Raw genomic sequence first — 27,839 nt, forward strand, 5'->3', positions numbered from 1 at the left:
GTTCTTTTCTTTGTGATTAACATTAAAAAGTACAAATTATTCTATAAAGGAGTTTCTGACGGGTACGTAGTGCTTCTTCAGTTAATAGAAAAAGGAAATAAAATTAGAAAAGAAAACAGCAGGATAGTTTAAGATTCAAAAGTAACAAGATTGGCCGAAAACTGGGCTAACTGGCTAATGTCAGACTCCGTCAGGATTCAACTTACAATTACACTTCCAGTGATTTTAGTCATGTTGTTCTATCTATAAGAGACTGCTGAACATGATAAAGTAATTTTTTCACCTGCTCCCGTGTGGAATGTTACTAGCGAGTTTAATTAGTGTTGCATAACATTTACCTTAAGAAGAAGCCGTTATTCGTTCTTTTAATTCTATAACTAATTTAAATAGATCTGAAATCACATTAACACAAGTCGCAAACGAGATTTCGTTTCCACTTGCTTCCCAACCAACCATTAAATTTGACTAATCAAATAAATTTATCCACAGTGTAGCCCCAGTCTGCGTGCATGTCAAACTGAAGTTGTACAAATTTGTTCACAATAACAGGCAAGAAGAAGAAAAAAGGGGGCATGGCGAACAATGTTGATGATAATTATAACAATCATTGGTGCCCGCCTTGAAATGTTGAAGCTTTCTTGCTCGCATTTCTATACACAGCTCATATTTCTTTAAAAACTATGATTAAACACATCAACCTCGTTTTTCATTACTAGTGTGCTATGAGATTTATTAAGCATGGTTTTCTGTTTGACAGGGGTTTGCTTGATCGCAAAGTTTATAAACGAGACAATATTGCACATTCACCATCTGGATGATTAATTTACGTTAAATTTAATTTATGTTTATGTTTCTTGCACGCAATTGTATAAAATAAAACTTTTATTTCTGTTTGACAGTGGTTCGCATTTCGCAAATTTTCTAAATGAGGAGAACAAAAGAATATTAGTGTACATACACCATATGGAGTATAAACGTGTGGTAAATTCCATTTACGTGTTCTGTATAGATTCGTTTAAGTTTGTGTTTGTTGTATGATAACCTACCAACAACAGAACGAATAGATCCTATGCATGGAGGTACTTGGATGAGCCAATGGTACTACCAATAATTTTCATTTTCTCATTAAACTACTCTGAACGTTGTTATTTTTTGCCGACGGCGCAGACAGCAACAACAATTTTGGCAACCAAGCGTTTAGTAAATATGTCTCTTACCTCAAACACTGCGTAAACATTCTTATTCCAGCCTTTGAAACACAATAACTGGAACAAATTGGTAGAGCTGTTGTTGCAGCAACGCTGCAAACATTAACTATGCGTCCTTTACATTTGCGTATAAGAGGAAGAAACGTTAACGTTACTTCAATAGGCCCTAGCATGTTAACGTCACAAATTTTTCGGTAACCTTCTGCTGTGACTATCTCCGATGGTAAAAAGCTGTTCAAGATTCCTGCATTGTTTACGAGTCCCCACAAACCTGGAATAAACAAATAGGATGAAACTGTTGTACACAAAAATAAAAATAGCAGATTATTATGGGATAAAGAGAATGGTAGCCCGTATGACTTCAAATGCAAAACTAAAATGGAAAAAAAAATATCCTTAAAGACTCCTAGATCTCTTGATGATTTAGAGTCCTTATAAACTGCAGAAAAATCGTTTGGAAAACAAAGTTATTTATATAGGTAAAAAAATCTGAAAAGATGTATCGCTAGGCTGCACATTTGCTCTCGTACCGCCTTATAATTACACCATTTCGTTAGAAGACGTGGAGCTTTTTATTGTAACTGGATAAACTTATATATTATGAACCAATATTAAAAACAAGTATAGATTATCCCTGCTATTGCCCACCAAATGATATATTTCAGTGTCACAGTAATTTGTGGTATATTACAGCCGCTAGAATATTCGGCATCTTATACAAGAATAAATATTGCTAATTATTCGACAAAGGCATCATATAAAATCATAATGTAAGTTATTTATGTCTCTCTGCCTGTTTTCTGTCAGTCTGACTGTTTTTTGATTTGGTATGCATTTGTCTTATACACAGTTTTACCTTTATGTGGACCCAGAAGAACGTTCACTTTGTCTAATGCTTGCTTGATGGATTGGCTGTTAGTAACATCAAGAGAAATAACTGTTAGACGACTCGAAGTTTCATTTCTTAAACTCTCTCCTCCTTTCTCCGTGAGACAAGCGGCGACAACTGGAATACCCTTGGTATCTAACAATTTGGCAAGAAGGTGTCCGAACCCAGAGTCGCATCCGGTGATAAGGACATAGCGTGAAGCGACATCATGGAGCATTTTAAGATTCCGTGTTTTGAAGGTGAAGTAGATAATGGTAATCGCCACACATACTGCAGCTATGTACAGCAGCATGTTTTAATTTTGTCACTAAATGAACAAGAAGAAAAAGAAAGTTAAACTAGAAAGATCTAAGAAGCAACTATTTGTATTGCCCTTTCATTAAATTATGATATCCGTCAATGTTGGAAGACATGGATTGATATAAAATTGTCATTATATTCATGTTCGTTTCAGTTTTCAGCGGCTTAATAAAAAAGATGTCGGTCGGTCTGTATGTAAATACGTCCGTCCACATACAAAATTGGCGGATATGTTGCATGATAGGCACGATTTCTCAACATTTATGAAATCAATGATATTTGCTTGACAATAAATATACATTTAAATGACTTGTAAACACTGTCACACTCACATCATTCATTTTATTAAAATTATTTTTAATGTAATTCTTAATCTCCGCATGGTTTTGAACGAGCTGGATAACTGGCACATTGCAATCCTTTCGTTCAGAGAGTTGTATTCCTTGAACGGCTTCGAAATATTTTCTCAAAAGGTTTGTGAATACTCTAGTATTCAGCAGATGCCGTGACGTAATCCAGATTTGATGTAAAGTTTCAGCTTAACCTTTGAATGAATTCGACGATCCGCAGCTTGGTAGTTAAACTTTTGAAGGCAATGACCATTAATTGACTGGAGTTGGGCTTGAGAACTGTGTAGTATTATATTTATCTTTCAGAAAACTTCCTCGCTCGAGATACAGTGTATATATGGTTTGTAACTTATCCTTTCGTTAAAAGAAATGGTAGTTCATAGACTCCCAAAATCTACAATATAATACAAGTTTTGTAAATCATCGCTTCTTTAAAACAAATGATACATTATACCTTACAGAATATTTTTTTTGGATCCAATTTTCATTAAGATCTCACTATCGAGAACATGAGAACTTATTAGATCGATTCATTACATCTAGTGTCATTGCAGGACTCACGGTACTAATTCAGTTCCCATTGTAAACCTACGCAAACACCATGATATTAAAAATTCAATAACTTAAAAGTTTTGAGTACTCATGATCAAACTTATATATAACACTATAGATTAAAGCTGCATGTCAGCTTCTGTGTAGAGGAAAGGATATGTGTCGCGGCATTTTCTGCACATGCATGTGTTTGAAACATGTGCTTTTAATTCCGCACCAAAGAGTTAGGAGTAGTTAATGGGGATCTTATAGGGTCTATGGGATTTATCATTACAAACACCCTTAGGAACATATAGGGTCTATGTAAATTTAACATGGAGAAAAATCGTGGGAACATATAGGGTCTATGGGAATTAACATGGCCAAAAACCCTGGGACAATATAGGGTCTATGTAAATTTAACATGGACATAAACCCTTGGGACTGTATAGGGTCTATGTAAAATTGAAACAGGGAGGGTCTCTATTTTTTTTTTTAAAAAAATAAAAAAAATAAAATAAAAAAAGGGGTAGGCAATTCAAAGACTATCTCTTTTCGAGAAATATGGCTGGCCCTGAAAAGGGCCTTTGGTTTATGTTAATATGCCCTTAACATAAAGGGCATTTGCGACATCTTCTTGTCCTCAAACTTCGTCTTACAGCAGGGCCATACATCAGAGTCCTCTTGAGGCAACCTTGTCTCTCTATATAGACTCTTCTTATCCACAGGCTGCTGCTGGTCCTGTGGACAACGGTCCACTTGGACCGGACATACATGAGCATGTCCGTTCTGAACATCATTGTTGACACAAGGGTTGAAGATTCAACGTCGGTCCACATGTTGAGGCTCCGAGAATAGGTTAATCAATGCACTGAACTGCGCTTATTTATAGGGACAGGTAGGATTGAAACGGATTGAGTTCATTCACCAATCCGAACACGCGTTACAAAATTCAGCCAGCCGCATCCAATCCGAAGAGAGCAGTCTGTGACGTCACGTAGTCAATATAGATCTGCTAGCGCTTGTGTGCAGTCAATCTATGCGACAGTGATTCAACATGACGGAAACTCAGAAAACGATCCAATGGGGTGCACCAGCAGCGGAGACCGCCCAAGGGAACCCGGACTTACTTTCAGAAGAGGTGAATTGGGATTTTGTCGATTTTCTCTCCTCGCAAGAATTTGTTCCGGAACCTTCGTTACCTTCTTCATTACCGCAAGTGGAGAATTTTAGACAGAGACAGAAAGAAGAATTGGAGAAATTTATGCAACGACAAAAAGAAGCGGAACAGGCTTTTCTCCTACAGCAACAGCAACAAGAAGAAGAGGTAAGAAAAAAACAACAGCAAGAAGAAGTAGCAGCAAAGAAACAAGAGGGTGAGAATCAAACGGTCACGATACTGTTGGATATTTTAGCGGAGTTAAGAAGTCTGAAACAAATGTATCAGACTTCTTTATCACGACCGAAGAGAATACGACCTTCCCGAGCTAAACACGTCAACCCTGTAACTAAGCCTACCGTACCACCCTTAGTGATTTCAACCCAATCATTATCATCATCATCAACATTACGCAGTCCAGAAGTAGGCCTTGGCCGTGGCAAAGGCATAAGGCAGTTAAAGTTGATTGCTTAAACTTACCCCTACATCGTAAAGAAAAAAGGCCCTTTTCAGGGCCACCCACATATCTCGAAAAGAAATACAATTTCAATTTGCCAATAACTCAAAAAAAATAACCCACCCATTTTACCCTTATAGTACGTGTCTGTGTATGAGTGCGTGAGTGTAGCTTCTTATTTTAAAATCAAAACTCAAAGACTCTTACCTTATATCATTCATTTATTCTTTTCTCCATTTTTTACAATCCAATTCACAATTCACAACACAACACTTTAATAAAAAGTTCATTGACTTCTTCTTTCTCCTTGTTTAGTCTCTCTGTTTTTTGAATTTCTTCACCGTCACACTCTTTTCCTCTTCTTCCTCCTCACTTTCTTCCCTTCTTCTTTTCTTCTCCTGTTTCGTTTTCTTCACCTGTCTGCTTTCTTCCTCTGAAGAATCCCTCTCTTCTTCTGAAGAATCCTTCTTTTCTTCTGACTCCTCTTGTTTCTTTTTTGGGCAATCTGGAGACCAATGTCCTTTTTCTTTACAATAATAACAGGTATCTTGACTTTTGTCTTTTTTAGCTCCTGTTTTTTGACGGTCTGGACACTCTGAAGACCAATGCCCTTTCTTCTGACAGATATAGCAAGTATCTTGACTTTTATCTCGAAAGGAAGGAGAGTAGTCCGTCGGCTGGTCTGAAGAGAATTTTCTAATGACCCCTCGCAAAGCTCTGACGAAACGTTCCATCTGGTTAGTCTCTTCCATCGTTGTGCTCGGCTTGAGAGTGAAATGAATAGTGAAAGGACAAGACACACACCCTTTTATATACGCTGGTCTGCTATGACTATAAAGTAGTTTATGGTGTTTGAACTTGAGTCATTTGACTTTTTGCTTTCAAGATGAAACGATCCCATTCATTCGAGAAGAAAGAAGAAAGTAAGAGGCAGAAACGTGATCTATCGCCTCGAACCAGGGCTGAAATCTTGGCACAAATTCATGCCAGTGATTTTGAAGAGGACATGAGTGAACCAGAATTTGAAACCTCTAAACCAAGTTTACCACCCTTAGTCAACCCTGAAAAATACTATTCCATTCGAGAGACGGAAAAGCGCTCCTCTAGAAAATTTAGAACCACGGCTTACAAATACACGGTGAAGTTTAAAGATTTCAAGTCCGAAGTACCGTTAGAGAAAGCAGAAGGGTTCATCACCGGAGTGTGGGATTCTCTGCTCACTGCACTCAAGCGACAATGTCAACCCAAAGAAGACGATCGCTTGAGACTTTCCATACAACACGACGGTTTGAAATCCCCTGTTTGGATCGAGTTTAGCACCCCTGCAGAATTGACCGCTTCCAAAGTCATGGACAAGATTCAACACGTGCAACAATCTAATGACCAGTTTGACATCACCGATGGAAAAGCCACATTGGACATGACCCACGTCTCTCCTCCTCAAGGGGCCGGACGCAAAAAGATGTTATTGGTGAACGACCTTCGCAGCATTAAGCGTAGCCTTGTCCAAATTCACAATCCTCATGACCAGATGTGTTTAGCCCGTGCCATCGTGGTGGGACGAACCTATGCCAACAAGAACGACACGGTAGAATGGAAAAGAGACTGGGAGAACATTCGACAATCGGACCGAGCCAAACAACGAAGTGAAGCAGAACTCCTGTTACGACAAGCTGGCATGTCCAAAGACACACCCTGTGGCATTCCTGAGATGCAAAAATTGCAAGATGCCCTAGCTCCACGATACACTTTGAAAGTGCACCCTCAAGAAGTGCGCGGGTCTCTGTTGTTTCGAGGGCAAGATTTTAAGGACGGAAAATACATTCACGTTTATCATCACGATGACCATTTCGATACCATTACCAGTATCACCGGATTCCTGGGATACGGTTATTACTGTGAGAAATGTGACCATGGTTATAATAATCGAGAGCAACACAAGCATTGTGGATCGAAATGCTCAGGATGTTTGGCCTCTTCACCCTGTCTGAGCGAAGAACCAGTGCCTTGTTCCACTTGTCTGCGCACGTTTGTCAGCCCTACCTGTTACCAACAAAATCTGAAAACGCAAGGTTCACAGCAGAAATGTGCTTGTCAACTCCTGAGATTGTGCCCTACGTGTGGACAAGGCATACGTACCAATAGTACCAAGGCACACGTATGTTCAGGAAAAAAGAAATGTCACATTTGTCACCACATCGTGGACTTGGAACACCAATGTTACGTGCAAAAATACCAGCCCCCACCAGAGAAAGAGGACGGTCACAAGAAGAAAGGCAATTTCATCTTTTTCGATTTCGAATGCATGCAAGAGACTGGCATTCACATTCCTAATTTCTGCGTGGCTCATCGAGCGTGCGAGAAGTGCATTCAAGAACCTATCTTCAGTCATTGCCCTCACTGCAGCAAGATTCCTGGAGGGCGTGAAAAAATCTTTCGGGGGCCAAACACGTTAGCCGATTTTGCCCAATGGGTCTTAGACCCCATCGACAAGACGTGGAGCCAAGAGGACATCGGACTTTACGGAGATTGTCATCGTCATGCCACGGTGATGGCTCACAATTTCTCCGGATACGATGGACAGTTTCTTCTCAGATACTATACGGAACATGGCACCGAACGTCCTAAAGTGACTTTGAACGGAGCCAAAATCATTTTCATGCAAGTGGGACAAGTACAGTTTAAAGATTCGATGAGCTATTTGGCCATGCCTTTGAGTCGAATGCCTAAAACGTTTGGAATGACAGAAATGGCTAAAGGGTACTTTCCACACTTTTTCAATACGGAAGCCAATCAACACGCCGTTCTACCCCATTTACCTGAGGCTCACTATTACGACCCCGACAACATGCGTACCGAACAACGAGAAGCTTTCTACGCTTGGTACCAGGCTCATGCCTCTGACCCCTTCGACTTTCAGGAAGAAATGCTAAAGTATTGTCGTTCCGACGTGGACATTTTACGGCGTTGCTGTGGAAAATTTCGAGAACTGTTCATGGAACACGGAGGGGTCGATCCTTTGAAAGAAGCTTGCACCATTGCCAAAGCGTGTTCCTTAGTGTATCGACAACGATTCATGCCTGAAAACACCGTGGCTGTCATCAGTCCTCAAACGACCCACTATGTCAAGCGTCAATACTCGGTCAAAGCCCTACGTTGGTTACATTACTTGTGCGACAAGGAAGACAAGTGGATTCAGCATGCCCGCAACGGAGGGGGCGAAAAGACCATCGGAACGTATTCGGTCGATGGCTGGGACTTAGAAAACCCCAAGATCGTGTACGAGTTTAACGGTTGCTTATTTCACGGATGTCCCGTTTGTTATCCTGACCGTGGCACTAAAAATCAGTTTTTGCAACGAACCATGGAAGACTTGTACCAGGACACTTGTCAGCGACGCCTAAAGTTAGAACAGCAAGGATACCAAGTGGTGGAAATGTGGGAACACGAGTACGATCACCGTATGAAAACCGATCCCGAGTTTAAACGCCTCGTGGAAAGTTACCAGTTCATGGACCCGCTGAACCCGAGGGATAGTTTGTACGGAGGAAGGACCAATGCCACCTGTTTGCTGTACCAAGCCGACGAAGAGAACGGAGAAGAAATCAAATACTTGGACGTGTGTTCGCTGTATCCCTACGTGTGCAAATATTGTCGCTTTCCTGTAGGGCACCCGCAATTGTTCACGGAACACATCGACCTGGTCAACATTCGACAATACGAAGGCTTGATCAAGTGTAAAGTTTTGCCTCCCACGAACCTATACCATCCCGTCTTACCTCACCATTGTCAAGGCAAACTGATGTTTCCTTTGTGCCGTACTTGTGCCGAAACGTGCAACCAAGACCAGCCTTGTCATCACAACCAGGAAGAACGTGCCTTGACGGGAACCTGGGTCAGCGTAGAATTGTTCAAAGCTATGGACATGGGATACCAACTGTTAGAAGTGTACGAAATTTGCCACTTTCCCAAGACACAACAATACCACAAGGGTGACCCTACTCAGAAAAGCATTTTCGCAGACTACGTGGATGCCTTTTTGAAACTGAAGCAAGAAGCCAGTGGCTATCCTTCCTGGTGTCACACTCCCGAAGACCAAATACAATTCAAAGAGAAATACTACGAACAAGAAGGCATCACTTTAGACCACATCGAGAAAAACGAAGGCAGGCGATCGTTTGCCAAAGTGATGTTAAATTGCTTGTGGGGTAAAATGGCACAACGCCCGTGTTTACCCAAGACGGAATATTTGACAGAACCTTCCCGCTACTTTCAGATGATTCACGACAAAACCAAATTCATGAAACACGTGGACGTCGTTCGCGAGGATTTGATCTTAGTCAATTACGAAGAAGATCTGGACTTTGTACAAGACGACCCCTTTGGAAATGTCATCATTGCGGCTTACGTGACAGCCCATGCTCGCTTAAAATTGTACGAAGCTTTAGAACTGTTAGAAGAACGCGTCCTGTACTTTGACACGGACAGTTGCATTTACATCCATCACCCGATTCAACATCACCCTGACATCGAAGGAGACCGTTTAGGAGCCTGGACAACCGAGCATCCCGACGACAAGATTCTAAGTTTCGTCAGTGGCGGTCCCAAAAATTACGGCTACGAATACCGGGACAAACAAGGAGAAGTGCACACGACGTGCAAAGTGAAAGGACTGACTCTGAATCATCGTACCAGTCGTGTGGTCAACTTTGGGGTATTGAAAGAAGCCTTGCAATCGGAAGAGGATGGAAACTTTAAAGTGACCACCTATCAACCGAACAAGATTGTACGTTTACCCACTCACCACATCGTCAGTCGACCCTTGGAAAAAGTCTATCAAATTGTGTACCAGAAGCGAGTTCGACTTCCCAATCATTTCACCTTACCGTACGGTAACGTCGGTATTGGTCTGTATATAAAAAGGAACCCTAGACAAGATCGATAGTTCATTGTGACTACCAAGACCGAGCAAACAAGATGAATACTTTGAAAGAGACATCGTTCCAGTTTGGGGATTGTAAAAAAGTTGTATCTTCCTCTAGTGTGACTAATATTGGATGGATAAGACCCAGGCATTGCGACGGAAAATGTCCGGAAGGAAACTGCGATTGTCCATGTGGTTACCATTGTAATTGCGTAACGGAGTTTGCAGACGAGTGCAATTGTGAGCCTTGCGATGGATACGATGCCGTAAAGCATCATGGGAACTTTAGTGCCCCTACCCCTATCATGGAAAGTGATGCTGTGCGTGTCAAACCTGTCGGATGCGAAAGTGATGCCGCTCGTCCTCTTGGACATTTTACTGGGTTTCGTTTTAAAGGGGAATGTTCACCTTCACGTCTACCCCCCTACGGATGTCATCCAGCCTTGAGCAAACTCCTACCCATGTCACTCAACCCTCATCGAAACGAACCTGTGAAAAACGAATATTCGTTTCCTGTGCGTTTGTCGGAATACTGCGACTTTGAAAATCGTCTTCAATCGTTCAAAGGAAAATGGCCAAAGTATCTGGGAGGACCGACCCCCGAAGAATTAGCCAGAGCCGGATTTTTCTACTTGGGCGAAGGAGATAAAGTCAGGTGCTTCAGTTGCGATGTGACACTTCACCACTGGGAACCGCAAGATTCGGCCTACGTAGAACATGCTCGATGGTCACCGAATTGTCATTACTTACCTTTAGTGGGACCGAGACATTGAAGTAACTTCTTACCATAATAATCTGTTCATGGATACTTTACAAGAGAACATTCGTGCTTTGCCTGTGGAGTTGAGAGAACGCATTTACCGAGAGCTGGTCAAAATACAAGTGAAACGTAAAGAACAATTGCATCCGTTACGTCACCGGTGTTTGAACCACTGGTACCTGAAGGCTATACAAGGATTGATTCAATTGAAAGTGTTCCATCGGACAGACATTGATCAACGATCCTCTAGTTTTAAAAAGGATTGGTTTGGTATGGACGATTCTACCTACATCATTGTAAACGTACTGCATCGAATTCCAGAGGAAGAGTTAACGAATTGCCAACATCTTGAACACAATGTCAACTCAGTGAAAGAGGAAACTTCTGAACGAATTGTAATGTGTAGATTAGTGACTCAACGATTTAAATTTGACACTGAAGTGAAACCATGTTTGTGCAAAGAGTACATTTCTTGTGTCAGACCAAAGAGGATTTAGTATGACCTATTCATGGATACTTTGCTAGAGAACATTCGTGCTTTGCCTGTGGAGTTGAGAGAACGCATTTACCGAGAGCTGGTGAAAATACAAGTCAAACGTAAAGAACAATTGCATCCGTTACGTCACCAGATCTTTAACCACTGGTACCTGAATGGTATAAGAGAACTGATTCGTCAGAAATTGTTTCAGTGGTCAGACCTTGTTCAACACTTTGAGTTAGTGAATGATCGAAATGTTCATTATTTTGGTTACTTCGAGATTCACCTACAGCAATACATTGAGGAAGACAAGTTAAAGGATTATCAACATATTTTACGTGGAATCTACTTAGAGGAAGAGGAAACTTCTAAACGAACTCTGAAGTTTCGGTTACAGTATGCAAGATTTAGATTCCCTACTGGAGAACGAAGATCTCTGGCTAGAAAGTACGTGTATTGTTTCCGAAACAAAGAGACTATAAAAACAGGCTGCCATGCCACGACTTATGTCACATGTCATCCAACAGATTCCATGGAAGGAACTCAATGACCATATTCAAACCGTGGATCATTACCATCGATTATTACAAGAACTGTATCCATTCAATTTGGGACGACAAGTGGTGTGTGTCTTAGTGACTTGTTTTTTGGGATTTCGTTTACCAGCCGATTCTTTGTGGACTCTTTACGATCAGTACTTACCACCTCCATGGCCTTAAATGGTCACGAAAAACTCCTTTTGCTCAAAGCCTTGCGTTTTCATCTGGATACTTCTCGACCTCAACAGGAAAAAAAGATTCGTCAACTTTTAGCTACCCAAGACGTGTATGACGATGTGTGTGTAGCTTGTGACTTACATCCCCATTGGACAGATGTCCGTGCCTGGAAAGAATGGGATTTTGAGGCTTGGACCCAAGAAGTGGCCCAGTATGCACGAGAGTTGTTCAAGGAAAAAAGTTACTTTTCAACCCGTGTTAGTGACGGTTCCAGAAGAACCCGTCACCCAGGACAGGACTGTCGTGGACAGACCTGAAAGACCCTTTCGGGAGGACACTTGTGTGACCTTACACCCTGTTGAACTGGTTAGAACATTACCCAAAAGATGTGATTGTTGTACAGACACTTGTGTTTATTCCACGTTCATCGTTATCATGTGCCTTTTATCCTTGTACTTAAGCCTTTGGCTTTTATGTATTTTTGTCTTTCGTATTCATGTTTGAAAAAAAACATTCAATAAACGTGTTCTGAAAAAGTATATAAACTCTTGTCTTGTTCGTTTTCGTGTCACAAGTGACATTTCTCACACCATGGCTACCTCTGCTGTCTCTGCTCCCTCTTCCTCTACTGTCAAAGTCATCGACGAACACTTAGATCGTGCCAGTTGGGAGGCTTTGTATCTTCGCCATCCCTTTAACATGCTCATTGCTGGACCTAGCGGTTCAGGCAAAACCGAATTCGTCAAACGTTTGATCGAACATAAACATCATTTGATCGATCGGCCACCTCAACGGATCGTGTGGTGTTACAAAGAGTGGCAATCGGCGTACAGCCTCTTGCGAGAGGGTCAAGGCGATTCCATCGTGTTTGTGGAAGGCATTCCTAAAGAAGACGACGGCATCGTCTCTGACTCCCGTCAAACCCATTTGGTCATTTTTGACGACATGTTAGGAGAAGACGAAGAAGAAATTAAATTGTGGTTCACGCGCAAAGGGCATCACCGTAATGCCAGTGTCATTTACATCACCCAAAATTTGTTTCAACAAAGTAAAGCCCATCGCACCATCAGTCTCAATGCGCATTACGTGGTCTTGTTTAAAAGCCCTCGAGATAAATCGCAAGTGCAAGTCTTAGCCAAACAGTTAGGAACGCCTTGGCTGACTCAGGCGTACGACGATGCCACTCAAACGCCACACGCCTATTTACTCGTCGATTTGAAACCTACGACCCCCGAGGATTTGCGATTTCGTACCCACTTGTTTCACCACTGGTGCCAAGACGGAGGGCCTGTCCTGTACACGTCTCCGTCCTCGACTTCATTTCACTCCCCATCAAAAAATCTATAAAAACCTCAGACCCTTTTTCGTCTGTCTCACACAGTGTGAACATGACGTCCCTTCAGTCGCATCTTCCCGTCAAATTGATTCGTGCTTTGTATGGCATCAGTCGAGAAAAAGATCCACAAACACGAGCCCGTGTCTTAGAAGCTAGTCTCAAAGAAGTCTTACGATGGTTCACGGTGACGGCACGTCAATTACTCCAAGGAATCATTCAGATTCCTCATCAAACCAAACGCTTTTTCGATCGAAACAAAGTCGCTTTGGTCCAACTGGCCGATCCCCGCATCGACACTCAAACCAAAAAACAAATCATTTTGAAACCTGGAGGGAGCGGTACTCTAGGAGGGGTCATCATTCGCTCACTCTTAAGATGGGATCCTAATGCCCCCAAAGTTATCCCCAAGACAAAAGTCCAACGAAGCCCCAAGAAGAAAAAGAAAAAGACCAGGTCCCCAAGAAGAATAACTTCTCCAGTGGCAGGACCCTCCTCTTACCAGACACCACCCCGGAAAAAGAAAAGAAGCCCCCAGAAAAAGAAACAGAGAAAAAGTCCCCAGAAAAAGAAAAGTCCACAGAAGAAAACTAGTCGCAAGAGAGGCACTTCGGCCAGGACGCAACCTTACACTCGCAAACCACGACCTGCCACGGCAGTGACTGCGTCTCCGGCATCCTCACGTTCATCCACTTCTCCGTTGATGACACCCAGAACTGAAGAGTACTTGGAGACGTTGATCACACCAAGAACATCTCCGTTGATGACCCCCAAAAGAACTTCCCCAGTGGCAGGACCCTCCAATTTAGTGGCAGTGGCTGCTGCTCACAAAGTACCTTCTCCCAAAATCAAAGTCCAAGAAAGATCGGGCATGTTACAAAGTTTACTGGATTTGTCCAAGCAAGAACTGGCTCGATTTAGTCCGTTGCGTACCCCTGCACGACGTGTCATGCCTGTCCTCAAACTGATAAAACGTAAAGACAATCAGTGGCGACGCGTTCCAGTATAAAAAGAGCCTGTGACCAAGTCGGGGTATCAGTGAACTTGTAAAAGATGTCACCTCCAAGAAGCCACAAAAGAAAGAGACAAAGGCAGACGCGTCATCCGACAAAGCGCTTAGCCAAGCATCGACATTACCCTAAGAAAAGACACAGTCGTTCCAAGAAAAAGAGGCGTCAACAAAGGGGAGGATTCCTTGGTGATTTTGGGAAAAACATTGTCACCTTTATGACAAAGCGATAGTCCCAAAAAAAGATAAAAGGGTGTGCGTTAAGTCATCGACGTTAGTGTCTGTTCGGTGAATGTCCCGGAACCCACAAGCAAAAATGTCACCCTCCAGAAAACCCCAAGGAAAGAAAAGAAAAGGACTGCCACCACGTTTAGCTAAACATGGGGACCTGTTATCTGTCCTGTCCAAAGCTTCTTCACCCCTACGAAAAAAACTCATTCAAACGGCCTCCAAAGAGGTCATCGATACCGTGTGCGAATGTTGTTTGAACGTTTTGAAAGGCACGATCCCTTTGTCCAAACACCAGAAACAATGCTTAGGCAAACATCGTCACGTTCTTCGCCAAATGGTTCGAAAGAAAATTCCCATTCGTCAAAAAAAGAAGATGTTGGTCCAACGTGGAGGCATTTTGCCTCTCTTGTTAGGCCCCATACTGAAAGGAGTCTTGGGAACCATGTTGGGAGGACTGGTGGGAGCAAGATAAAAAGGCCCTCGGAAGTCCCAAGATCTCAGAATCGACCCCTGACAACCCATGGAAGGACGAAAACTAGCTTTAGTGCCTTACAAACGATGGATGGAATACCATCGATGGCAAGAACAACGCACCCCGCATTTACCTCCCAATCCCCATTTGAGCGAGATGTCCCAGTTACAACACGAATTGCAATCCTTGATGGATCGCCAAGATTTGTCCGAAACAGAAAAATCGCAAAAGTACGGTCAACTCTTGCAACGACTGCAACTCTTTCACCAGAAAGCTTTAGACGAAACAGCTTTACCCACTCTGAAAGATTTTAAGACCTTGATGAAAAGTCCAGCACCATCATCATCATTACCACCACCACTACCATCCCCATGGGTCACCAGAGATGCTACCCCACAAAGACCTGAGGAAGAAGAGATGCGCGAAGTGTTTCAAACACCGTCAGCAGCTCCCATTTCGAGTAAGATTGCAGCATCCTTGTTGACCCCGTCCCCCACACCCCAACGAGAAGAAATGAAAGCTTGGGTTAAAAAGATGATGTCCACGCCTCCTTCGACAGAAGTGAAAAAGAAAGAAGGGAAACCAGAAGTGAAAAAAGAAAAGAAAACCAAAGCCATTCCATTGCCACCTCCACCTCCACCACCACTACCTTCGACTTCTACTCCCGTAGCCCATCGGACACGTAAATCCGTTTCCAAACCACCCTTTCGACCCACCCAAAGTAGCATCACCGAAGAGTGGGTGACTTATTAACACACCAACACAAAAAAATGGAAAAAGTCTTAGCCAGCATTTACTACGATCCCTCGCATCCTGCAGGTTACGCAGGAGTTCAAAAATTGTATCGTGCTGCCAAAACTCGACTGAAAAGTCTCCGTTTACCTGAAGTGCAACGATGGTTACAAGAACAAGCTACCTACACTTTACACAAACCCATTCGACGCAAGTTTGCCAGAAGTCGTACCCGAGTGGAAGGCATCGATCATCAATGGCAAGCCGATTTAGCCGATGTCTCTCATTTGGCCAGCTACAATCGTGGCTACAAATATTTGTTTTGTGTCATCGACGTCTTTTCCAAATTTGCCTGGGTCGTGCCCTTGACTTCCAAATCGAGCAGCGAGTTAGTGCGAGCCCTGCAACGGGTGTTGAAACAAAGCGGTCGTCACCCTCTTCGATGGCAAACGGACAAAGGCACCGAATTTCTGAACCAAGCTTTCCAAAAAGAATTAAAGAAACGTGACATTCATTTTTTTACCACCGAGAATCCCGAAACCAAAGCCAGCATCGTGGAACGTTTTCAACGCACTTTGAAAGAACGCATGTGGAAATATTTTACGCATCACCGCACTCTGAAGTACATCGACATCTTACCGCATCTGGTGCAAGCGTACAACCAATCTTACCATCGAAGCATCGGACGTGCCCCGCAAGACGTGACTCCCGACAATGAAGTGTTGGTGTTTGAGCGTCTGTTCGGTACGTCCCCGACGAGGGCTGTCCCCAAGAAAAGTGGAGAGTTGACCGTAGGAGATTGGGTGCGCATTGGCAAAACCAAACGCACTTTCGACAAAGGTTACTTACCTAACTGGACGACCGAACTGTTTCGCGTCACTGGACGAGTACATGGCCGTCATCCTGCCGTCTATAAATTGGAAGACATGAACGGAGAAGTACTCAAAGGAACGTTTTATTTGCCCGAGTTACAACGTGTCACCAAAAAAGAAGACGACGTGTACGACATCGAAAGCATTCTCGAACGCAGAACCCGTAAAGTGGGCAAACGACGTGTCAAAGAAGTCAAAGTACGTTGGAAAGGATATCCACCCAGTTTCGATTCTTGGATCGACGCTTCGCAAGTCATCGACTATAAAAAGAAGTGACCATCATGCCCTTTCACACAGCAGACGCAGCTACGTCGACCAATCCTCCTTCACCTAGTTCTTCTGTGCAAGATTTACAAAAACAACCCTTGTGGGTGTGGTGTGGAGAACGTGTGCCTAAAACGCAAATCGTCTTTTTCTGTCAAATCTTCGTGGTGTATTGTGTCATCGGGGCAGCCATCGCCAATTTGAGTTTGCAACAAGGAGACAAACAATTGTGGACCATTTTATTGAGCAGTTGCATCGGTTACCTGCTTCCCAATCCCTCCCTGAAATTCTCCTCGAACGGGAACGTTGTGTCCAGTGCCAGTGCCAGTCACCACTCCAACAACCACAACCAGAACCCCATTTTGGGCGGAGACACACCTCTGACGTCCAGTAATATCCCCTCGGACAACCACAGAACTCTGGAATTATGAGTCACCAAAACCAATTTTACTTAACTTTACCCAGTGACAGTTCCATGGAGGTGTTTCCCCACAACACGTTGTGCTGTTACACGGCCAAATTACCTCAAGCCATCCCCTTAGATCACGAAGCCCATTGGGAAGTGGCTTTAGTAGAAATGATTCACCCTACACAAATCCAAAACATCACCGAAAAACAAAACTTTTTTGAGGTGGAAATCCTGAACCAACAATTACAAGAAGCCATGACTGACATCGGGTTTTCAGGGATCACAAGACCAGCCAGCAAACCAGCCTTCAAAATCTACACCGTGAAAATTCCAGCAGGGTTTTATTTTAGTGGCCAACATTTGGTGGACACTATTGCGGACAGGTTCGAGTTCGCCTTTGGCAAAGCCCTGAACAAACATCCTAAACGTGTCACCCTGGAGTACCATAAAGCGGCTCGTCGCTTACTGATGAAATTTCCAGATACGGACACATTGTCCTTCAGGTTCAATGGTAGTTTGTTTGAAATTTTGGGTGGACATTCAACAATGGTCACAAACAATTGGAGCCCCAAGATCAACAGTAATATGGATTTTTACAAAGCTTTTGGAAAACCGGTAGAACTGAACCAAGGAATGAATTTAATGTTCGTGTACTCCGATGCGGTGGAGTATAACGTGGTGGGACACACCTCTGTGCCATTACTGCGTGTCATTCCTTTCAAAGTGGATTCTACCACGAACGCTGACGAGGAAGGTGGAAACACTTACCACGTCCACCGCGAATTTGTCCATCCTCACTATTTGCCGGTCAGCAAGTCGTATTTGGACACGGTCAACATTACTATAAAAGGAGATCTGGGACAAAATATTCCATTCACCAAAGGAAAAGTCACGGTGAAACTCCATTTTCGAAAACGGTTCTCTCACGACTCTTAAGTCATGTATCCAGTGTACCGAGGGGTGGCTCAGCAGCGAGGACACGGTTTAGGAGACATGTTAAAATCGGCCTTTCGTTCGGTGGCCCCGGTGTTGAAACCGATGGTGACACGCGGATTGCACGCCTTGAAAGATGCGGCACTGACGCAAGGCAAAGAATTTCTCCAAAATGTCATCATCGACAAACAAAACCCTAAAGAAGCCTTCATGAGGGCAGGCAAAAATGTCTTGCTGCAAACGGGCAAAGACATTTTAGGCCGACGAGACACACCTATAAATGCCCTGCACGCTACCGAGTCAAGCATTCAGCAAGGACAAGGCAGAAAGAGACGACGAAGAAGAAAACACCCTTTCACCAGACTTCAAGCGAGAAAGGTCAAGAAAAGAAGAACCGTTCGAGACTTAGACGTTTTCGATTATTGAGAAAAGAGACAAAAAAATGATGCACCGAGAATCTTGCGCTTGTTCCAAGACGGAACTGGATCTGTTTGCCATGCCCCCTACCATGATGACGATGCAAGAATCCCAATGGGTGGAATTTCACCCCGTCTCCTCATTGACAGCCTCAGCTCCCATCGAGTTTGAAATCAAAGGACAGCCCGAAGATTACATCGATCTGAATAGCAGTTACTTGTACTTGAAAGTCAAAGTTGTCGATGAGGACAATTCGACCCTAGATGGCGATGAGGTAATAGCTCCCGTCAACAATTTCATGCATTCCTTGTTTAGCGGAGTGGACTTGTACTTGAACAACAATCTGGTCAGCAGCAGCATGGATACTTACCCTTATCGAGCGTACCTGGAAAATCTCTTGACGTACGGAATAGATGCCAAGAACACTCATCTCAATGCCTGTGTGCTATGGGAAGCTGACGAAGCAGGCCAGTTTGAAGAATTCGAAATTATTACAAATGATAAAGATAAACCATACAATGAGGGATTTACAGAACGAAGAAAGAGAATCATGGGAGTCGACAAAAGTTTAGAACTGATGGATCGTTTGCATTTGGACATGTGGTTACAAGAGAAATATTTGCTAAACGGGGTGAATGTCCGCCTGAGACTGAATCGTAGCAGTACCGCTTTCCATTTGATAGGTAAAACTGCTTGCAAAACTGTCATCGAGGAAGCCAGGCTCTACGTACGACGCGTAGAAGTGTTACCTAAAGTGGGTAACGACATCAGTCAAACATTGAGCAGAACGACCGCCAAGTATCCCATACGACGCGTGGAAGTGAAAACGTTCACCATTCCCAAGGGACAGCGATCCATGATCGAAGATCATTTGTTCCAAGGACAGTTACCCAAACGTTTGATCATTGGTATCGTCGAGAATACAGCCTTCAACGGAGATTTAGGTAAAAATCCTTTTAACTTTCATCACTTTGGCGTGTCCAAAATCGAAGTCAGTCGCGATGGCAAGACCTTGTGTACCCGACCTTTCGAACCTGACTTTGCCAACAAAAATTACTTGAGATCGTACTTGTCCCTGTACGAAGCCACCGGCCAGTTAGGAACCAACACCAGTCACGGTATTACGTACGAGGATTACACAGGAGGCTATGCTTTGTGGGCTTTCGATTTCACTCCTGACCAAGGCAGCGGCGAGGGACATTTCCACCCTATAAAATCTGGCCAGATTCGTGTGGAAATTCAGTTTAAAGACCGAACCCCTGATGAAACGGTGAACGTCATCCTGTATGCAGAATTCGATAATACCATAGAAATCAACAGTTTGAGAGAAGTCATTCTAGATTATTAGAAGCCATGGAAGACTGCTATCCCTCTTTACCTAGTGGAGAAACTTTGGACATGAAATGTGAGGAGACTGTGGAAGAAGTGATCATGATGAAGTCAAGATGGCCAGAACAAGAAGCCCATTTAGTCTCCTGTTTTGCCAAACACTTGGTCGACAAAATGACGGAATTGATCAAGAAAAATTGTTATGGATGTCAAAACGATCATCCCAGTCAAATTCAACACGATAAATGCCTGATGTTGAGTCAAGAAGAAAAATTGGACGAGTATCTGGACGAAGCTTGGAGCCTCATCTCGAACAAAGACGTGTTGCACCAGTGGTATAAAGACTTGCGTGAACATTCTTGTCCACCATTAACCACTCAAGAGATCCATCGTATCGAAGCTCTCCTGAATCAGAGTGAGGAAACAGAACGAATAACCGTTTATTCGTCAGACATTTTCAAGCAAAAAGTCAGGATCGAATTGACGACGTATTATTACCTGTGAAGAAGAAAAACAAACACAAAACAATGGATACCTGGGAACTTTATTACCTTTTGAACCACAGTTCGTATACGGCTTCTTGGAATCCTGTCGTCTGTGCTAAAGATGAACTCCCTCATCGCAAACCTAAAGACCATCAAGCTTACGTGATCAACACGGACGACAGTCATCTCCCAGGAACCCACTGGGTAGCCGTCTACTTTCCTCAAGAAGGATGTGTGGAATATTTCGATTCGTACGGATTGCCCCCTTTGGAAGACGATATCATCGACTTTATGAGAAGAAATGCTCAAACCACCCGATTCAATAACGTGAAATTACAAGGCACAGATTCCTTGGTGTGTGGACAGTACTGTGTGTATTTTCTGCATCATCGCAGCCTGGGCTATTCCTTAGAACATTTAGTGACTCATTTCGATCCTCGTTCTTCTGCTAGAAACGATGTGAAAGTAGATCGATGGTTTTGTGACCATTATGCTTATCTTTTGTCTCAAGCTAGGAAACGTAGTGTCCATCAATGGCCTAATGATTTCCAACAGTGGAAATCACAATTTCATTCACAACGTTGTCAGCCCTGTTTAAAGTAGATTGTGAACTGAGAAAAAAATGTTAGTGATTTGAAAAAAATGGTTTGATGTTATAGTGTTGGATTATTGTTAAAAATGTTAGAGTTGTTGTTGGTTAGTGTTAAGTGATTTTTGAATAAAAAATGTTGTGTTTTGAAAAAAATGCCTTTGTGCTTTGTTTAGCTATAAGAATGTTGGATTGATGCTCTTTCATTTCTTACTATCCCTCTCATGACACTCACTGAACGTTGCGACTCGAAAACCGTGTGGGGGATGTTTTCCTTCACGTCCGCGCTTTCACTTTAAGAACCGGGGTTGTTTCCAGTCTAACCATCCATTGTCGACTCATCCTCCTAAGAAGATGTGCTCCAAACTAGCTAAGCTCAACGAAGCCTACGTGAATTTGCATAGGGTCAGACACAGTCTGATACCGAAGCCAGAAGAAATAGAGAATGTGAGAATGTTAAAAATCACTGAAGACCTGATAGAAGAGCTCTTCAGAGAAGAAGTGAACAGGGAAAAAGAAGAATGGACGGAGAAGTACAGACTTCAGAGACAGCAGCAACAGCAGCAACAACAGCAACAGCAGCAGCAACCTGAAGCTGACAGAGGCTTTGTCGATTGCCGTATCGACACCAAAGAGTTCTTCTTCTCTTTCCGAAGAAGCAGACCTATCGCCAGAAAGTCTATCCTCAGAGGACATCGCATTCTTAGAAACCAAAAAAGAATGCCATAGCAAACAAAAAAACAGCCCTTTTCAGGGCTACCCCAATACTCTAGAAAAGAAGTAACGATCGATTTGCCAATGTGTGTGTAGGTAGAGTAGTGTGAAAATAAACACTAACTCTTTTTAAAAATGTGAGGGTATGTGTTGGTGTGTTTGTGTTAGTAAGAGCTCAAAGTAAGTTGGTGTGGATAGTAGATTAAAATGATATCTTTTCTTAGTGTTTGAGGTGTATATTTGGAGTTAGATTGAATTGCTTTGCGTATGTGGATAGTCTATTGAAGTGATTTATAAAAAAATTTTAAAATAGTGATGGGTAGCATAAAAAGTGAGTGAGTGTTTCTTTTAGGTCCGCGCGTTGTTGTTTTTTTTGGTCATGATCTAGGTAAGATGAATTTTATGTTATTAGGGGGATGTTTTCCTTCACGTCCGCGCTTTCAGTATAAATTGAAACTCGTTCGGCAGTCCAGCTACCCTTGTTGATTGATCAACACCAAAAAATGAACACGAGACTTGAGAAACTGTTGGAGCTTCATGTGCATCTGGAATATGCCAGGCGCATATTAAATGAACTGGCCGCGGAAGCCATTGTCGAGGAGGGAAGGATAAGAGAGGAGGAAAGAAGAAACAAAGAAGAGGAGGAGAGAAGATATAAAGAAGAAGAAGAAAGAAGATATAAAGAGGAAAGAAGAAACAAAGAAGAGGAGGAGGAAAAGGAGAGAAGAAATTTCAAAATCCCAGAGAGCGAAAATTGGGATTCTGAAGCGACATATCCTGACTCTGCTCTCTGCCCCCAAAAGGTAAAAAGTAACTGGGGGATAAGATGTGTATGTGGCGCCAGGCCTGGAAGGTGCCACCATTAACCAGGTGTCCATGAAGTTCCAAACAAAACAGCCCTTTTCAGGGCTACCCAATACTCTAGAAAAGAAATAACGATCGATTTGCCAATGTGTGTAGGTAGAGTAGTGTGAATATAAACACTAACTCTTTATTAATAGTGGAAGTGTATGTGATTGTGTGTTTGTGTTTGTGTTAGTAACTAATAAAGTAAGTTTGTGTGAATAGTAGATTATGGGTTTCTTTATTGTTTCTTAGCGTATGTGGAGAGTATAGTTTGGGTTATATTATATGAAATGAGAAAAGTGGGGATGTTTTCCTTCACGTACGCGCGTTGTTGGGTCATGATCTAGGTAAGATCCATTTTATGTTTTTAGGGGGATGTTTTCCTTCACGTCCGCGCTTTCACTATAAGAACTCACAGTGTTCGTTGTTCAAACCATTCTGCAAAGAATAAAAAGAAGATGGCGTCAAACCAAATCGACAAAATTCAAACCTTGCAAGACGTTTTAGACAACTTAGGAATAATGGAACAGATGCTATTAAGACTGGTTGAAGACCATTATTCCTATAGTCCCCATCGTGTGAAGATGGAAATTAATAACTTAAGGAAAGCAAAGGACAAGATTAGTGGTGTCATGAAAGAGATCAAGGAGGAGAAGGAGGATGAAGAGGAAAGAATAAGAATAAGCAAATGGAACGAAAAGATTGAAAAAGAAGAAGAAAATGAAAAGAGGAAGAAAGAAGAGGAGGAAGAGAAGAAGAAAGAAGAGGAGGAGAAGAAAAAAAAAGAAAGAGAAGAAGAGTGTAGGAGATAAAATAAGAACTTGGTGGAGGAAAAGAAGAAATTAGAAGAAGAAGAAGAAGAAGAAGAAAACCCAAAGGCCCTTTTCAGGGCCAGCCATATTTCTCGAAAAGAAATAGTCTTTGAATTGCCTACCCCTTTTTTTATTTTATTTTTTTTATTTTTTTAAAAAAAAAAATAGAGACCCTCCCTGTTTCAATTTTACATAGACCCTATACAGTCCCAAGGGTTTATGTCCATGTTAAATTTACATAGACCCTATATTGTCCCAGGGTTTTTGGCCATGTTAATTCCCATAGACCCTATATGTTCCCACGATTTTTCTCCATGTTAAATTTACATAGACCCTATATGTTCCCAAGGGTGTTTGTAATGATAAATCCCATAGACCCTATAAGATCCCCATTAACTACTGTTAGGTGCTAATTTTAGTAATGATTATTCCAAGCTCAAGACTGTTAAAGGATTGAAATTCAATCAATAAAACAACGTCTCTATTTTATTTTTACTTGCAACTAGCATAAGCATCTTAAAATATTCTTTTTCCTAAAACATAACTTACATTATTAACCAATCCTGGTCAGCCAAACCCATATATACTCTATTTTATGTTCACTCATTTCCAGGCTGGTTCCCTATTTTTCCATATCATTAGCACCGTTTGTCCTTCATAGACAGGCAGCAGGTGGAATGCTTTATCTTAAAAGTAAAATCTTAATTTTCGTTGCCTAAAATAATGTTTGAAAATTACGATCGTAAACCAAACAAAATTTTAGAACAAATTTGCAAGGACAGTAGCATCATAAACCCAGTGCTAATTGTATTTACGTTTCCGTTAAATGTGATAATTTATTGATCATTGAGAGTTACGATTGAGAAAATGCTTCTAAAATCAAGTAATTACCAAGTTTCTAGAAGTAGACGTCTTAATTTACAGTATTCACGAGATTTTATGAAGCATGGATTAGTTTCGTAACATGTTCCCTACCTAATTTTTAAGTATGGAGAATTCTCTGTATATCTAAGGCATACCTCTGCAGTAATTTGAAATACGAATGAATTTTTGTTTTAGATGTTTGGGTTGCGTCTCTTAGAGTCTCGTTACGTGTGGACATTAGATGATTAGATAAATTATTTATAGTGTACGCGCGCATATGAATCATGCAGGTGTGTGTGTGTGTGTGTGTGCGTGTGTGTGTGTGTGTGTGTGTGTGTGTGTTAATGAGTATGTTCTGATATCTTATATTCTCAACAAATGACTTATATTTAAGTTTCTTTGTAACTGATGCTGGAGAACTAATATGGTCCTTAAAGTTAGTTAGATACAGTCTTAATTTTTTTCTCTCCATATATTTTACCTCTCTCTCTCTCTCTCTCTCTCTCTCTCTCTCTCTCTCTATATATATATATATATATATATATATATATATATATATATATATATATATATATATATATATATATATGGGGGGAATTTAGATCAACATAGAACCTTTCCTTTTTGTCTAAGGGAATACAAGTGCTTTGATTTTGTTTCTTAAAGGCAGCTTTACATCCAGTAAACTTGTCGTAAGACTTAATGATCGTGGTCTCAGTACGGATATGCCCTTGTTCAAGTGTGATGCAAATATAAAGTTAATAAAAACGATTGAATGGAAATTAGAGGCAGTGTTCTTCTCACGTGAAACCAATAATTGAAAAATTAGTTCCATAGACTTTGACTTTTTACCTCGCCTCTAAAGTGTAGTTTACCTTTTACATTTTATAAATATTGGATTCGGTAAACTTAAATTATGAAATCATTTCAATGATAATGTGGCAGTGGTGGTTTGTGGGTGTTACGTGTACCGTGTTCTTTGAGCACATGATAGGCTACACATGGCAGCCGTGAAAGAACGACTGACCAGCAGGAAACTACTGACAATCTTTCTCATATCCCCACATTATCCAAGCTCGAGGCTCGAACCCATAAAGATATAGCTTGATCGCATTAGACTCCCGTATCTATACCTGTCCCGTACATGGTAAAGTGCCTATTCCGAGATGCACATTTGCAGGATTCACAGTAGTTTCAGCACATCTTGGAAGAACAAAAATTAATGGAAGCTTTAGTATGTGGGTTCTGAGAACTAAATGCGATCTTTATTCCTGTCAGCAGTCATTTGCTTAACCTTGTTTTGACAGGTCCAATGTTTCAAATTGTACATCTAGTTCTCAGCTTTTTTTTCTTCCTTCGTTTCTTTTTTCTTTCGCCTTTTCAAGTTGATCATGACTTGTAGGCATCCTTTGAATACGTTACAGAGATATCATATGACATACAATTCAAATTTTTATATAAGTATATAGTTTATATAGGTATATAGTTTAATTGTACCGCTTTTTACTCTTCTAAATTCATTGACACCTACATGCAATGTTCCTTTCGTCAGTATTATACTGTAAGTGGGATAACCCAAACCCAATTTAAACCAGAGGCACATACAGGAATTTCGTTTATTAGGCGTATCGGCATGAGGCCATGAAGTTCTTCATTAAAACTAAACATAAGACAACCTCGAAATATATAATTTAATAATTATTGATTTTTTATCGTGCAATATTTTATTTTGTTGTGATTTAGACAATAATATAAAACGAAATTGTCACAACTAAGACACGCATTGTATTCCCATATGTGTAAGTTTTCTGCGCCTCAGTCATTTTAATAAATATCGATTTTTCTTTGGCGGGGGGGGGGGGTAAACTACTTTTCTTTCTTTTTTGTGATTTAGAGAATAATTTAGCAAAAATAACACATCTGTGTCATGTATTGTATTTTGCTCTATGATAAATTTCGGAACATAATTCATTTTATTTTAAACTTTCCTCCAAATTATGTATGAAGTATGATGAATGGGTTTATATGGTTGTATTTAGCTGACGAGGCACGCGCGTCAGTGCTCTTTTGTGTGGAGATAGATTATCGATTCGATTCCCGCTTATAATGACTTGTTACTTCAGTGAATGTAACACAGAAGACTACCAATGATCAGAAGTATTTTCGAATGAAATGGCCTGATTTGTGCCCCACTCTTGGAGGATAACTACACGTAATATTACCGTAACAAAAAGGAGATCTAAATATTGTTCGTCTCTTAGATAAAGGGCATTCTGGTCAACACCTTTCATTTCTTGTATAACTGTTCGAAAATCAAGCAATCAGTGTAGCGACCTAGATCATTTTCTCTCAGATTATTAGAAGCATGTCATACATACATACATACATGCGGCCAGCCCGCCTGTGCGTACATAACCACTTCGCATTGACACGAAATTCGTCTCTTGGAAGTTCATTCCTAGTTTAAATATAATCCTAAAAAGCCTTCTAATGTCACCCATCTGAACAATAATCACTAATCTTTTTATTCCATGTTTTTTCTTCATTTTTTTTTCCAGCATTGATAAGTAAATAAACAACATCGCCTTGAAGCATTAGTTAATTGACTCTTACGTCTTTAGATCTCAGTTGAGTACGATTATGCATGATAATGACGTCATCTACACTTTTAATCTGCTTAGTTTGAAGGCATTCATGCAGTAATGTTTCAGATAAAAATTTAATCAAACTTGTTAAAATGACTTGTATTATGAAGCTGTTGGATGAGATTGATTACGGGTAAGATCTGCATAACTTTATGATGTTTCTTGGATCGGATTGACCGGGTTTCTTAACGATCTCAAGACCGAATTTCAGTCCCAGTTTGATTCAACTCAGTAAATACACTTATATTACTTTTGTCTTAGGTTCTATAATATGTGAGTTCTAAATATATTAATGAGATGATCTGATCGGGTGAGTTTGTTACGTACCAAGCTCTAGAGACAGTATTTATTATCAAGTTTACTTACATTTTATGCGAGGTCAACAAACTCTCCCAGATATGTGTATTCCAAAGCGTGTCCTGACAGCAAGTACTTTATGAACCGAATCGTCCTAGTTATAAATATCACGCGAGTTTTTACCTAGTCCTGGTTCAAGTGTATGCTCTCCCGGTACACGACAAACAATTTTTTTTTATCAAACATTGGCTGTCCTAAACGCGCTAGATCTGGACTAGGTATTTATTGTTCAGATACGACGTACAACAAACAACAGAGACTACATATTTCAACAGAGAGATAATGTATATTAGTAGTTAAGTGGGCCACCATAGGGACAATGGGACTTAGCATTAAAAACACCCCTGGGCAACTCTAGGGACAATGGAAATTTAACATGGAGAAAAACGCTGGGCCACTTTAGGGACAATGGGAATTTAACATAGAGTTTGGGTCTGTCTAGGGACAAGGGAAATTAACATGGGAATAGAGTTTGGGTTTGTCTAGGGACAAGGGGAATTGAATATGGGATTTTTTTTTTTTTTAAAAAGTTTTTTAAATTTAAATTTAAATTTAGAATAGGGGTAGGCAATGGAAAGGCTATCTCTTTTCGAGAAATATGGCTGGCCCTGAAAAGGGCCTTTGGGTTTATGTTAATATTAATATTAACATAGATGGCATCTGTCACATCTTCTTCTTCTTCTTCTTAAACTCCTTCTAACTACCGGTCCATACACAAGTACCCTCTTGAGACATCCTTGTCTTTCTATGTAAA

At 41.3% G+C, this 27,839-nt stretch overlaps 1 protein-coding gene across 1 annotated transcript in view; it reads right to left on the reverse strand.

Moving 5' to 3' along the window:
- The window catches only part of LOC149796941 (retinol dehydrogenase 16-like), a 34,674-nt gene extending 7,451 nt beyond the window's left edge, over positions 1–27,223 (reverse strand). The window contains exons 1-3 of the mRNA XM_089961623.1: positions 27,095–27,223; positions 2,065–2,404; positions 1,218–1,479 (exon numbers count right to left, since the gene is read on the reverse strand). Of these exons, the coding sequence (XP_089817749.1) occupies positions 1,218–1,479; positions 2,065–2,389 (587 nt within the window). The 5' untranslated portion in view covers positions 2,390–2,404; positions 27,095–27,223. The remainder of the gene's footprint in view (positions 1–1,217; positions 1,480–2,064; positions 2,405–27,094) is intronic.
- Positions 27,224–27,839: the final 616 nt, after the last annotated feature.

This window comes from Sinohyriopsis cumingii, chromosome 6 (assembly GCF_028554795.1).
Source record: "Sinohyriopsis cumingii isolate HCF-2022 chromosome 6, ASM2855479v2, whole genome shotgun sequence".
NCBI lineage: Eukaryota > Metazoa > Mollusca > Bivalvia > Unionida > Unionidae > Sinohyriopsis > Sinohyriopsis cumingii.